The following is a 14,608-nucleotide window of genomic DNA, read 5'->3' as shown; positions in this document are numbered from 1 at the left end:
ATATATAAAATAGATAAATAACAGTCTTTTACTGTATAGCATAGGGAACTATTTTCAGTATCTTGTAATAATCTATAATGAAAAAGAATCTGAAGCTTGAATTTGACACTTGAAACTAACACAGTATTGTAAATCAACTATAGTTAAATTTAAAAAAAAAAAGATATGCCAAAACAGGGTCACAAAAATTGTGGTCCTTTAAGAATATTCACAGGTGAACAGATAACTAATAAGAACCTGCTGTATAAAAAAATAAAATAAGATAAAATTCAAAAAAATATATTCACAGGTGACAAATGAGAACTTTTAACAAATGCAGGCATCGGTATAATCTCATCAAGAGATTATGTCTTAACTCTGACTTAGGGCCTCAGTGAACTCAAGGACTTGGGCAGTGGCCGTGTGACAGGCCCAGCCTCTGGCCTGGACTTTGGAGACCAAGGGCCTCTTAGCTGTCCTCTGGCCCAGGTGAAGGCCAGGTCCCAGAACCGAAGGTCCTTGCTCTCCTTTCATGTAGAGGAAGGATAAACCCCTCTACTCAGAGACCCAGTTAACTTACCCAGCAGGTTGTCCTGCCTTGAACGAGGGCCTCCTCCCAACCCCATCAGAGAACTCCTGACTTTGTGTTCTTTTTTATCAACCCTAGCGATGGATTGGAGGCTGTCCTCTCCACATTCCTTTTCCTGATTTTTTGACTGCCTTAGTGTCACCAGGTCCCAGGACAAGTGGCATGTAATTAGAGAAACTGGGAGTGGGTGGGTGGCTGGCTTCTTAGCTCAGCTGAATCACAGGACTAAGTTGAGTTCAACAAAAAGGTGCACAGGTAACCAGTCAGGGCAGGAGGAGGGGAGTGTGCAAGGCCATGCCAGGGGGTAACTGGGGCTGTAGCTCTGGAAAAGTCTTAGGTCAGGCAGAGACACATGGGCATATTTCATTATTCTTTAAGTGGTGTTGTGTTTATTTTATTATTCGTTAAGTGGTGTATGATAGATTTTGAATCTCTTAAAGTGTTTAAACGTGCACTGAAGCCAAAGCAATCTTGAGAAAGAAAAAATGGAGCTAGAGGAATCAGGCTCCCTGACTTCAGACTATACTAGAAAGCCACAGTAATCAAAACAGTATGGGACTGGCACAAAAACAGACACACTAATCAATGGAACGGGATAGAAAACTCAGAGATAAACCCACACACATATGGTCACCTTATTTTTGATAAAGGAGTCAGGATATATAATGGAGAAATGACAGCCTCTTGGATAAGTGGTGCTGGGAAAACTGGACAGCTACATGTAAAAGAATGAAATTGGAACACTCCCTAACACCATACACAAAAATAAACTCCAGATGGATTAAAGACCTAAATGCTAAAACCAGACACTATAAAACTCTTAGAGGAAAACATAGGCAGAACACTCTCTGACATAAATCGCAGCAAGATCTTTTTGGCTCCACCTCCTAGAGTAATAATGAAATAATGCCATTTGCAGCAACATGGATGGACTTAGAGATTATCATACTTAGTGAAGTAAGTCAGACAGAGGAAGACAAATACCATATGATATCACTTATTTGTGGAATCTTAAAAAATGATACAGGGCTTCCCTGGTGGCGCAGTGGTTGAGAATCCGCCTGCCGATGCAGGGGACACGGGTTCGTGCCCCAGGAAATAGACTCAGAGACATAGAAAACAAACTTATGGGGACTTCCCTGGTGGCGCAGTGGTTAAGAATCTGCCTGCCATTGCTGGGGACACAGGTTCGATTCCTGGTCCAAGAAGATCCCACATGCCGTGGAGCAGCTAAGCCCGTGCGCCACAACTGCTGAAGCCCCCGTGCCTAGACCCCGTGCTCCGCAACAAGAGAAGCCACCACAATGAGAAGCCTGCACACCAATGAAGAGTAGCCCCCGCTGGCTGCAACTAGAAAAAGCCCACGTGCAGCAACGAAGACCTAATGCAGCCAAAAAAAAAAAAAAAAAAAATCATAAAAAAAACCCCCTTATGGTTACCAAGGGGAAAGGTCGGGGGGAGAAATAAATTAGGAGTTTGGGATTAACATATACACACTCCTATAGATAAAATAAACAGCAAGGATCTACCGTATAGCACAGGGAACTCTACTCAATATTCTGTAATGACCTAAATGGGAAAAGAATCTGAAAAAGAATAGATATATGTATATGTATAACTGAATCACTGTGCTGTGCACCTGAAATTAAGGCAACATTGTAAATCAACTATACATCATTATAGAATAAAAATTTTAAAAATAATAAAAGTGCACCGCATCTCCTCACATCCCTTTAGGAACAAGATGAGGTAAAGATAAATGAGGAGGTGCGCATGCAGGTAGATAAAGCGGTGTATTCATGTGAACGCTTCTTTTTCTCTCCAGCATGTGGTCAATATTTGCAATGAAGATTTACACGTTCATATTTTACCCCCTGAAACCAAACACTTTCAGATCAAGTATGTGAAGAAGGTAAGTGTCCCTGGGGGGCGTATTCTCCCCAGGCATTCATTGCTGGGTGTGGCCTTCCGTGCCGTGCCCGCAGGTCTGCCCGGGGGGCGGCGTGTAGGGTGTTGTCCCCGTGGGCCCTGGGGCTTATCCGGACAGGAAGCCCCTTGTCTTCTAGGAGCACCGCCTTGTCCCTGGCTTGTCCCTCACGGTCACCATTACATTTACTCCAGATGAGTGGCGATACTACTATGATTGCATCCGCATTCACTGTAAGGTATGTCCCTTAATATCCGGGGTTTTTTGGGGCTTGGGGGTGGCATCAAACCTTACATCTTCAAGGAAAGAAGAGAGACAGAATGACAAGTGTGAAGTTTCTCAGCCTGATGCCTTGGGCAGCCGGTCTGAGTGGCTCTAGGGTCCTGGTCCGGTGACGTGGGTCCCAGCTGGGGAAGCTCCAGGCTGCTGAGAACTGGGGCAGAGCCAGAGACACTGCTTGCTGCAGATTCCCACCTGCCCTGGCCTAAAAATCTCATTTATCTTGTGGTGCTGGGAGTTGAGGAAGGCTTTTCAAATAACTTAAACATCCTCCTTTAAGAGCTAGGTGAGAAGATCAGCAACAACCCCGAGTTGTCACTGGGCACCAGCAGCAAATGTCCTCCGAGGCAGCCCTGGGGGTCTGCAGGGAGGCTACTTGTGTGGTCCGACCCCAGAGGCTGTGCCGTAGGAGTTCTCGCTGGCCTTTTCTGGGTCACCTAATTCATCCCTGGCCTCTAGCCCCACGTGCTGTCAGTCCTTCCCTTAAAACTGGCGCCTCCACACCCCTCTGCTCTGGGTTCCACGCCCAGCCCTTAGAAGCTGAGAAGCCTTAAGGTTAAGGAAATTTACCTTTTCAAAATTAAAGTGGAAGAGTGTGCCTTAGTAACAAATGAGCCTCAGTTTTTAAAAAGAGGGGGAAAAAAAACTAAAAATGAAACCAGAATAGTGCTTTCAGGAGGAATATTCTGTACCAAGAACAAAAATCCTTACTTAGGACAGGCATTGCATAGATCACCAGGGCAGGTGTCCTGCTACTTCATAGCAATGCTATATTAGTACCTTGTATTTATGTGGTGCTTTAAACTTTTTAAGGCCGGTGTCTGCTTTAATTCTCAAAAATACCTTTAAAGAAAGGTGGACTTATCCCCGCTTGAAAGCAAAGGAAGAAACGAGCTGTGGAGAGGTCAGAGGTCTTACTCAAGGTCACACACTGTGCAGGTCTAGAAGCAGGCCTCTGCGCCTCTGGCTGGTCCAGTGCTAACTGTTCAGCGCTGTCTGGATCAGCTGATTCTGTGCTGGTTTCTGTTTATCTCAGGCCGCTCACGATTGTGTTTCCCTATAACTTTCTGAAATCGAAACAGATGACTGTTTTCATCTCTATGTGAAGGCTTTCCTGGATAATATTGAATATCATTTCAGTGAAATACACTAAAAATTTTCTATACTTTGTTTGTAGCTAAGAAAACTCAATATTTCAACTGTTATATTTAAGCACTCGGTTTTTTTTTTTAAGGAAATGTTTTCCCTTTTTTTCTGGAAGTATTTTTTAATGATAGAAAACAAGATAAGAAATAAAGGATCTACAAATTCATCTTTGAAAATTATAGTCTTGGGACTTCCCTGGCGGTCCAGTTGTTCCAAAGCAGGGGGTGTGGGTTCAACCCCTGGTAGGGGAACTAAGTTCCCACATGCTGTGAGGTACAGATGAGGTACAAAGAAAAAGAAAAAAAGAAAATTTTAGTCTTAAGCATGGTAAACTTGACTTTTTTCCCATTAATTTTAGGGAGGTGAGACTTTGCTTGTCCCCATCCATGCCTATCCTGTCATGAATAGACTGGACTTTCCCTCATTTATAAATCTATCAAATGTTCTACTTGGTGAAAGGTAAGTTATGAAAATGAATTACCAAACTGTCATGGGATGTGAAAAGTTAAGAGAGACTCACATAGATAAAAACTTAGATTTCTATTTTTCCTAATGGAAAGTTTTCCTTCTAGCTGAGTTAGACTGGACTTGTAGTTGCAAAGGCAAAGCAAACAACCAACAAACAAACCCAACCGAGTCAAAATATCCTTAAGCAAGAAAGGAATTTATTGGGTCATCAACCTGAAAGGTGCAAGATAGCACGCACCTTCAGGCATGGCTGGGTCTAGGGGTTTAAGAGGGGGTGCAGGGACCTGACCCTCCCCGGATCTTGGTTTTGCTGCCCTGTGCAGGCTTCTTTCTCCACAGGCTCCCCTTCACAAGGCAGGGTAGCCGCCAGAAGATCCAAATACTGTTAGCAACAGAGGTAGTTGGAGGGCCTGCAGGGTTCGGAGTATTGGTGTCCGAGTCCCAGGGAGGCATCTCATGCCTGTACGATAAGCAGCATCTGTTTTTGGACGGAATGGCTGCAGGGAAGGCCAAGACCCTGGACAGTCACTATGGAAGCCAAATCTCACATCCTCCCTCCTTGTTGGGAAAACAGTTGATGACTCTAGTTGTACTTCAAGGTGTGTCTTGTTTTAGCAGTAAATATTTACTAAATACCTACTACCAGGCACAGTGCTGTCTGTCCCTAGGGACATAAAGAAGGTAGATATTGAGCTGTTAGATACCGAGATACAATGGCCATGCCAGTTGTTAAAATCTTGTTAAATGCTGAAATATTTCTGTACTGGTTGGGAAATATATACTGTCCTGAGCCCCCGATCCCTCCCTGCCATCTGCTTGGCCCTCTCCTGCCGCCCCTCACCTCCAATGGTTCCGTAACTAAGTTGTTAATACCTAGCCATCTGGCGGGGCAGGGACCTGCAGGACCTGGCTCCAGCTTTGTATCCACGCTAGTGGCGCACTGCCCGTGAAGTCCTTTTTGGGTGATATTTTGAATATCACCTGCGGTAAAAAGATGAATAGACACAAGTTCTCCTTCTGAAGGTCTTCAAGTCTGACGGGGACAGAACCACGTCACTGATTAATTACACCGCGTGCTAAGCGTTGTAATCAGGGCACACACGGGGTCTTGTGCAGGCCCAGAACTGATTGGAGGGATGGGGAAAGTCCTCACGCCTAAGCAGGGGACGTCCGGTTGTCCACCATGGGGTGGGCTGTGAGGGTGGCGGTCCAGGCAGGGAACAGCACGTACAAAAGCACAGTGGCGGCAAAGAGTGTGGACTACGTCTTGCAGGTGAGGAAGCCACCCAGTAGCTGGTAGATACTAGATGCCTCGTGGTCTAGGCCCAGACAGTGAGCAAAGACTGTGGGCTTCAGCCTGTGTTTGGGGGTGAAAGCAAGTTCAGGTGCCTGCAGGCAGCTCTGAGCAGGGGATATAAGTTGCTAGTGACTGGGTAGTAGAGGTAGAGAGGGGGCAACTGCAGCTTTTGGGTGCTGGCCGGGGACCAAGGCATATGAGCTTCAGAGCCCTTGAATGAAACTCACTATCTAGATCTGAACAATCGCGTTGGTTCAGCTGACGTGAGATCCCATCCCCCGCCCAGCGGCTTCGCATGCGCTTCTGATGCACCATCTCTACTTATTTTTTTAAAAACAACTCTTTAAGAATTGTCAATAAGGGACTTCCTTGGTGGTCCAGTGGTTAAGACTCTGCACTTCAAATGCAGGGGATGTGGGTTCGATCCCTAGTCAGGGAACTAAGATCCCCGCACGGCGTGGCCAAAAACTAAAATTAAAATAAAATAAAAATTCTCAAAAAAAGAATTGTCAATAAATTATACATACAAAAGGGGCTAATAGAGGTGAATCCCTCCTGGCAGGACCCACTCACTCTATGCATTTTGAGGTCAAACATAGCTATTTCCTTTAAATGAGTGAATAAGCAATTTTTAACCAAAATTGAAGTGGCAGGAAGCAACTAACTTCCTAGTTCATCTGTCTTCCTCCCTCCCTCCCTTCCTCTCTCTCTCTCCCTCTTTTTCTTTCTTTCCCTCCACAAATCACTCCTTGTTTGGACCGTAAGCCAGGCTGTCGAGGTTGAGAGCACTGGTCCATAGGCAGGAGGAAATGATGCAGACATCAGCCTTGGTTCTTCTTCTTATTTTTTTTTAGTGAGGTATAATTGCTTTACAATGTTGTGTTAGTTTCTGCTGTACAACAAAGTGATTCAGCCATACGTATACATATGTCCCCTCCCTCTTGGACTTTCTTAACAGATAAATCTGCCCACTTCCCTGGTGGCTTCTTTATACATCATGCCCTTCATTTGTAATCAGAATGAAAATTTCAGCAAAACAGTTTATGAAGCTGAGTTAATGTGTGTAACACTGTGAATTTTTTTAAATCTTTCAAAAGATAAGCGTGCTACTTTGTTTCTCCAAGCATTCTGGCAGCAGCGCCTTCCCAAGACTTGATGCACTTGACTTAATGGCTTTTCCCCAACTTTTAACTATGCAAACTGACCAGCACTGCATTCCATCCACAATGTCTGGTAGCAGCCCGGCGTCGGGGGCGCTGGTGGTGGTGACTATTTGAAAGGGTTTTCACCTGAAATGTCCTCTATTAATCCTAGGCTGCCTTGGGGGTTGAAGGTATTATTTGGGTAGGTTCTTTTTTTTTTTTTTGGTATGCGGGCCTCCCTCTGTTGTGGCCTCTCCCGTTGCGGAGCACAGGCTCCGGACGCGCAGGCTCAGTGGCCATGGCTCACGGGCCCAGCCGCTCCGCGGCATGTGGGATCCTCCCAGACCGGGGCGCGAACCCGGTTCCCCTGCATCGGCAGGCAGACGCGCAACCACTGCGCCACCAGGGAAGCCCCCAAGGGTAGGTTCTTTATTCAACATTCATTCATATAACAAACCTTTATTGAATGCCTACTATGTGCCGGGCACAATGGTAGGTACTAAGGGTGTAGAGGTGATTAAACCCTCATCTCGTGATTAAATAGACAATTCTTTATTTTTATTTTATTGAAGTATAGTTGATTTACAATGCTGTGTTAATTACTGCTGTACAGCAGTGATTCATATACATATATATATATATATATATATATATATACATACAAACACACACATTCTTTTTTTTTTTCCGGCTGCACCACATGATATGTGGGATCTTAGCTCCCCAACCGGGGATCAAACCTGCGCCCCCTGCAGTGGAAGTGTGGAGTTTTAACCGCTGGACCGCCAGGGAAGCTCCCTACACACACATTCTTTTTCATAGTCTTTTCCATTATGGTTTATCCCAGGATATTGAATATAGTTCCCTGTGCTCTACAGTAGGACCTTGTTGTTATCCATCCTCTATGTACTAGTTTGCACCTGCTGACCCCAAACTTCCACTCCTTCCCCCCACACCCCCCTCCTCAGCAACCACAAGTCTGTTCTCTACGTCTGCAAGTCTGTTCTATCTTGTAAGTTCATTTGTGTCATATTTTAGATCCACATATAAGCAATATCATATGGTATTTGTCTTTCTTTTTCTGACTTACTTCACTTAGTATGAGGATCTCTAGGTCCATCCGTGTTGCTGCAGATGGCATTATTTCATTATTTTTAATGGCTGAGTAGTATTCCATTGTATATGTACTACATATTCTTTATCCATTCCTCTGTTGATGGACACTTATGTTGCTTCCATATCTTGTCTATTGTAAATAGTGCTGCTATGAACATAGGGGTGCATGTATCTTTTTGAATTATAGTTTTGTCTGGATATATGCCCAGGAGTGGGATTGCTGGATCATATGGCAGCTCTATTTTTAGTTTTCTGAGGAACCTCCATACTGTTCTCCACAGTGGCTGCACCAATTTACATTCCCACCAACATTGTAGGAGGCTTCCCTTTTCTCCACACCCTCTCCAGCATTTATTGTTTGTAGACTTTTTGATGATGGCCATTTTGACCAGTGTGAGGTGGTACCTCATTGTAGTTTTGATCTGCATTTCTCTAATAAGTAGCGATGATGAGCATCTTTTCACATGCCTATTGTCCATCTGTATGTCTTTTTTTTTTTTTTAATAAATTTATTTATTTATTTTTGGCCGCGTTGGGTCTCCGTTGCTGCACGCGGGCTTTCTCTAGTTGCGGCGAGTAGGGGCTACTCTTCATTGCAGTGCGCAGGCTTCTCATTGCAGTGGCTTCTCTTGTTGCAGAGCATGGGCTGTAGGCGCGCAGGCTTTGGTAGTTGTGGCACATGGGCTCAGTAGTTGTGGCTCGTGGGCTTAGTTGCTCTGCAGCATGTGGGATCTTCCCAGACCAGGGCTCGAACCCATGTCCCCTGCATTGGCAGGCAGATTCTTAACCACTGTGCCACCAGGGAAGCCCTGTATGTCTTCTTTGGAGAAATATCTATTTGGGTCTTCTGCCCATTTTTCGATTGGGATGTTTGCTCTTTTGTTGTTGAGTTGTTTGAGCTGTTTGTTAAATGGACGATTCTAATTTCTAATTCAATGTGTTCTGAGGAAGGACACATAACCCAGCTCAGTGTGAAGTGAGTTGGGGGCAGGTGGGACGGCAGAGCTCAGACAAGACTTCCTAGAGGAGAATGCGCCTGCCCTGAGCTTTTGAAGCGTGACTAGAAATCAGCCAGCAGAAGGGAGCAGGAGGGAAGAAGGGTGTTTCAGGCAGTGTGGAGGCTTGGACACAGGCAGAGATTTGGAGGGCACAGCACCTGTGGACTGGTCTGGAGCGTTCGTGAGCCTGGACCTGGGTTATCGGGGCTGTGGCAGGGAAAGGGCTGAAAGAGAAGGGCCTCAGAGGCTTTGCTGGCAAATGTGGATTTCACTGAGGCCACCACTGAACAAGGGAGGCAGAGAAATGCACGGTCGTGTGTACCTTGTAGAAGCTGCACTCCGGGGACTTCCTTGGTGGTCCGGCGGCTAAGGCTCGGTGCTCCCAGTGAGGGACCAGGTTTGATCCCTGGTCAGGGAACTAGACCCCGCATGCATGCCGCAGCTGAGTCCACGTGCCGCAGCTAAGACCAGTGCAGCCAAATAAATAAATAAATATTTTTTTAAAAGAAACTGCTTCTCTTTGAAATTTGGGGCATATTATATTGCATTTGATTGTCAGACCTCTAAGAGTTTGACTTTCCAAAGCTTACATTCACGTCATATTTGTGTGGGCTTATGTGACTATAGTAAAACTGTTTTGTACCTTTCTTTAAAATTTGCTTATAAGGGGTGAAAATACTACAACGATCATCAGAAGTATAATCATTTCACTGGTGTCTTTGAGCTAATGAATTGTATCTGAAGAGTATGTGAAAGCCAGCTGTTGAATAGTAGAGATTGTGAATTGAAACAGTGTTTTTATTTATTTATTTATTTATTATACAGCGGGTTCTTATTAGTTATCTATTTTATACATGTTAGTGTATATATGTCCATCCCAATCTCCCAATTCATTCCACCCCCCCCCCCCACTTTCCCCCCTTGGTGTCCATACATTTGTTGTCTACATCTGAAACAGTGTTTTTAATTAATTATAAATGTTGCTGACATATTGTTTATTTCAAAATTTGGAATTTTTTATTCTCTTTACCTACCTCAGTTATCAGTGAGTTTCAGAAGGGGGCTTTGAAGTATAATCTTATGTTCTACTTGATACTGTAGCAATTTCTATATATAGTATAACAACTCTATTAAATAAACACATCATGTACTTAACACGGCTGTGGAGAGGGGCCTGGAACACCTCAAAAGCAGGCACTGATTGCAAGTATTTAAATGTAGTAGTGGGGCCTTAGGTTCCTTAGAAGCAGAAACAAGGATTCATTGCACCTGACTTATTAAGGCATAACCCATAAAGGAGTGCAGGACAGGGATGGGGGTGCCCAGCCCCTCAGCCAAGGGCACTTTTCTGGAGAAGGCCAAGGGGAGAGTCCTCAGCACCTGCCCTCCCAGAGCCGGGCCATGGGTCCACCAGCTGGCCAAGGGGAGGGCACGCAGCATCACCACAAATCCACAGCAGGCGGACAGGCCCTCGATTCACACACCCGCCTGTCCACCCTCCGTCTGGCTTCATCAGGCTCTGGAATTGTCCTTCTCTGGAGTGATGGTGTGGATTTGTGCGAGGTTGAGCTGATGTGAGCTGCTGCCTGGCAGAGGTGATGGTCTCCCGGTGGATGGTGTCATGATGGAGAGTGTGGGGTGACTACGTGGCGGTCCATCTCTGGGCTGCCTTCCCTCCCTGGGAGAGAGGGGCGTTTGAATGTGACCACACACTGTTCAAAGGTTATTTATTGTTTTAGCTGGTATAACACTTGGGTAGTTGCTGCATTACTTATGTAGATTTTTCTTTTTTACATTACATGGTAATGTACACTATTCTGATACATATAGTACATAAAATAAGATTCTTTAGAACAGTTATGCACAAGACATGCAATACTGGATTTATACATTAGGTCCCAGGATGTGATTAATTGGAGGAAAAAAACGTTGGACTAGGCATTTTGACTACAGGAACCAGAAGTTATATAACACAGAGTAGACACGCATCTGGTTTGAAGGGCAGATGCTAAATATTATCCGTGAGAAAACACTCCTCCCCCAGGGGCGGGCTGGCTGCAGCCACTGCTGGGTGCATAAGAAGAGGCGACGCCTCGTCTGTGACCAGTCTCACTGTGGTCCCAAGGTCCCAAGCGTGCCCTCACCTGGGAGCCCGTCAGCCCTCGAGGCTGCGTTGCAGTCCGGCTCCTGCTCTTTCTCTGCCTCGGGCCCGCAGCCCCCAGTCCCACGTGCGCACGAATAACCCCGCTCTGCTGCGTCACTTCTTCAGGGGCTGCCTGTGAGGTCCGGCTGCAGGACCAGGAACGACGCACCTGCAGGTGCTGCCTCTCTGCGCTTGTCCCAGCTGTTCGGCAGCTGCTGCGCCCAACCTCACCCACTGTCCCCCCAGCCCGCCCACCCAGAGGGCCAGCACGCCTTCCAACTGCACCGCCAGCCTGTCACTGTGTCTTGCGAGGTGGGCGCCTGGCTGCTGGCAGCTGTACCTCTGGCTCCTTCTCCCATCTCATCCCCTCAACCTCGGTCTTTCCCTTTGCAGCTCCCTGTGGGGAGTGAAGCCCAGGGTGGTTCTCTGAGGAAGTTTTAGATTGTTGGGGAGGGTGGGGGCTCCCACCAGTCCTCCTGTCTTGGCTGGTGCAGTTTATCCCTCGGCCTGCCACGCATCCATCCGTCCTGAACTTGTGGCTCTGATTTCATTAAACTGCTGACCTGCTTCATTTGGTCCACATGGTTGGGGCCCCCATGATTTATTTTTTGTAAACATTTCAGGCTTGTGGTTGCCAAAGGGGAGAGGTGGGTGTGCGGGGGGATGGACTGGGAGTTTGGGATTAGCAGATGCAAACTATTATGTATAGAATAGGTAAACAACAAGGTCCTACTCTAGAGCACAGGGAAGTATATCCAATCTCCTGGGATAAACCATCATGGAAAAGAGTATGCAAAAGAATGTATACATATGTATAACTGAGTTACTTTGCCTACAGCAGAAATTAACACAACATTGTAAATCAACTAGACTCCAATAAAATAAATTTTAAAAATTTCAGTTAGTTGCCAACATTTAGAAATCAGAAGATTGCACATGAAAATTTAGATTTACACTTTTTGTTAAAAAAAAAAAAAAAGAGGAAGATCCAGCAGTACTAGGCACACATTCCTGCATGACCACAATCAGTTCCTCAGGGATGGACTGGAAGCTGCCCCTTCAGAGGGCAGTGCCTTTGCCAGGCCGCCGCAGTCCCCACCACTCCCTGTTACCTCACATGTAGCCCTCTCCTCTCACTGTTACCTGCCTGGCCTGCGAGGACCCTCAATAAAGAAACTAAAAAGGAGACGAGGCAGTGCAGTGTCTAGATTCCAATCCAGGCTCTGCTTCATGATGGTTGTACGACCTTGAAAGTGACCCAAAAAATTAGGGGTTTTTTTTCAAGCTTTTCTCACAAAATGTTGAATCCCAGACTTTTGACTCCTGGAGAGAGCCATCAAAAGGCTGAAAAACTGAAATTTGGGAAAGCAATACTGACCTTATTAGAGCCTAGCTTGAAAATTGTAATACTCTGCTTTTCTCCCTTCGATTTTGTGCAAATTTTTTTTTAATTTTATTTGTTTATTTATTATTTTTGACTGCGTTGGGTCTTCTCACTCAAAATTCTTACAGACTGCAATTTCAGAACCAAAAGTATTTGAAAATACTCTGCTTTGCTTTAAAAATTCATTTCTTATTCCACTGCCAAGTGAGTTTTTGTCCTTATAATTGCTGGTGGGTGAGCGGCAGGGACTTGGAGCTGCAGCCGGGTGCCCGGCCAGCAGGACAGGTCATTCATCTCCAGCCGAGTGTGTTTTAATACCTTCAGTGTGGGCTTGCTTCTCCCTTGTCTCCTAAAAGAGGAAAAGGCCGTCAGTAGTTCTTAGTGTATCCTCTTATCTTCTCCCAATAAGTGCTATATTTTTCTCAACTAAAAAGGAAATCAATCTGCAGGAGGCTTTTCAAGCCTTTTCAAGGCCTTTTTGGTGATGGTTGCATAACAGTGTAAATGCACCTAATTCCACTAAAGTGTACCTTAGAAATGGGTAAAATGGTAAATTTTATGTTATGTACATTTTACCACATTTTTTTAAAAGGTGTTTAACCAGTATGAATAGGGTACATACTGTCTCTGCAGGCGACATGTCATCTGGTCACCTCTAAGTTTTCCAGAATTCAGTTCCCTTCCACCCCCCAGAGAAATACCATAACTTCCTTTACCAGGTATGCAAAGGGGACCTCATTTAATTCCCATTGTTCCCTAGTGATTTCAGCAGAACTCCACCTTTTCCTAAACTACTGGGGTGTGGGTGAGGGTGAGGTTTTACCAGTAGGGAGAACTAAGTAGGGTTGGGGAAGGAATTGAAGTAAGGGCAAGAAAGGAGCTTGAAGGCCAGGCCAGCAAAAGAAAAAACATCAAACCTCCCTGACACTTTGATTCTTTATCGGTCTTTGCCTCTAACACTGGTCTAAGCCTAGTCTAACATGAGTGTGGCGTTTAATTCTGTAAGGGCAAAAGAATAATTAGACGTCTGTTCCCTGAACGTTTCTTTATGTGAATTTGTGTTTGTCTTTATTTGACTATATCATTAAGGATCATGTGTCCGCTGTGCTTCTGGCTTCAGGCCCCAATCCCAGTGAAGTTAATTGTGTCTTTGAAAACAAGATAAGCAGCTGATGAAAGTTCACAAGAACAGAAATCATCTGAGATAAAAGAGCATACTTTGAAATTGAAACATAATTTACTCTCCACTCTGTATCTTTTCAAATTGTGGCCCATTTGTTTGGGGGTTTGGGGGTATGGCTTATCCGGCAACTAATCATTATGTCTCATTTCTTTCTGTTTTTGTTGGTCACATTCTGAATACAGCCATGTACATCTCAAGTTTAAAGGAAAATAACTAGCCAGGCCCCAGATTTCCCCCTTTCTCTCTACATGCATGCCAGGACTTGAGGGGAGGTGGGTAACATCTAAGAAAAGGTCTTGGGACTTTATAAGCCTTTGTTGCTGATGGGCTAATTAAAGGACACGTCTTTCAAAAAGCTCAAGAAATAAAGCACAGAGGGATCAGGGTTTTTTGTTTGTTTTTTGTTTTGAATTTTATTTTATTTATTTCTTTATACAGCAGGTTCTTATTAGTTATCCATTTTATACATATTAGTGTATATATGCCAATCCCAATCTCCCAATTTATCACACCACCACCCCTCCCTCGCCACTTTCCCCCCTTAGTGTACATATGTTTGTTCTCTACATCTGTGTCTCAATTTCTGCCCTGCAAACTGGTTCATCTGTACCATTTTTCTAGGTTCCACATATATGCGTTAATATATGATATTTGTTTTTCTCTTTCTGACTTATTTCACTCTGTATGACAGTCTCTAGATCCATCCACGTCTCTACAAATGACTCAGTTTCGTTCCTTTTTATGGCTGAATAATATCCCATTGTATATATGTACCACATCTTCTTTATCCATTCTTCTGTCGATGGGCATTAGGTTGCTTCCATGACCTGGCTATTGTAAATAGTGCTACAGTGAACATTGGGGTGCATGTGTCTTTTTGAATTATGGTTTTCTCTGGGTATATGCCCAGGAGTGGGATTTCTGGGTCATATGGTAATTCTATTTTTAGTTTTTTAA

The 14,608-nt window shown here is 44.8% G+C and overlaps 1 protein-coding gene across 1 annotated transcript in view; it reads left to right on the top strand.

The window, feature by feature from the left end:
• The window catches only part of CFAP221 (cilia and flagella associated protein 221), an 83,392-nt gene that overhangs the window by 11,958 nt on the left and 56,826 nt on the right, over positions 1–14,608 (top strand). Inside the window, exons 4-6 of the mRNA XM_007104196.3 lie at positions 2,394–2,480; positions 2,635–2,733; positions 4,279–4,379. Coding sequence (XP_007104258.1) covers positions 2,394–2,480; positions 2,635–2,733; positions 4,279–4,379 — 287 coding nt within the window. The remainder of the gene's footprint in view (positions 1–2,393; positions 2,481–2,634; positions 2,734–4,278; positions 4,380–14,608) is intronic.

The sequence above is a fragment of the Physeter macrocephalus genome, chromosome 2 (assembly GCF_002837175.3).
Source record: "Physeter macrocephalus isolate SW-GA chromosome 2, ASM283717v5, whole genome shotgun sequence".
NCBI lineage: Eukaryota > Metazoa > Chordata > Mammalia > Artiodactyla > Physeteridae > Physeter > Physeter macrocephalus.
This window is presented reverse-complemented; position numbering and strand designations above follow the sequence as displayed.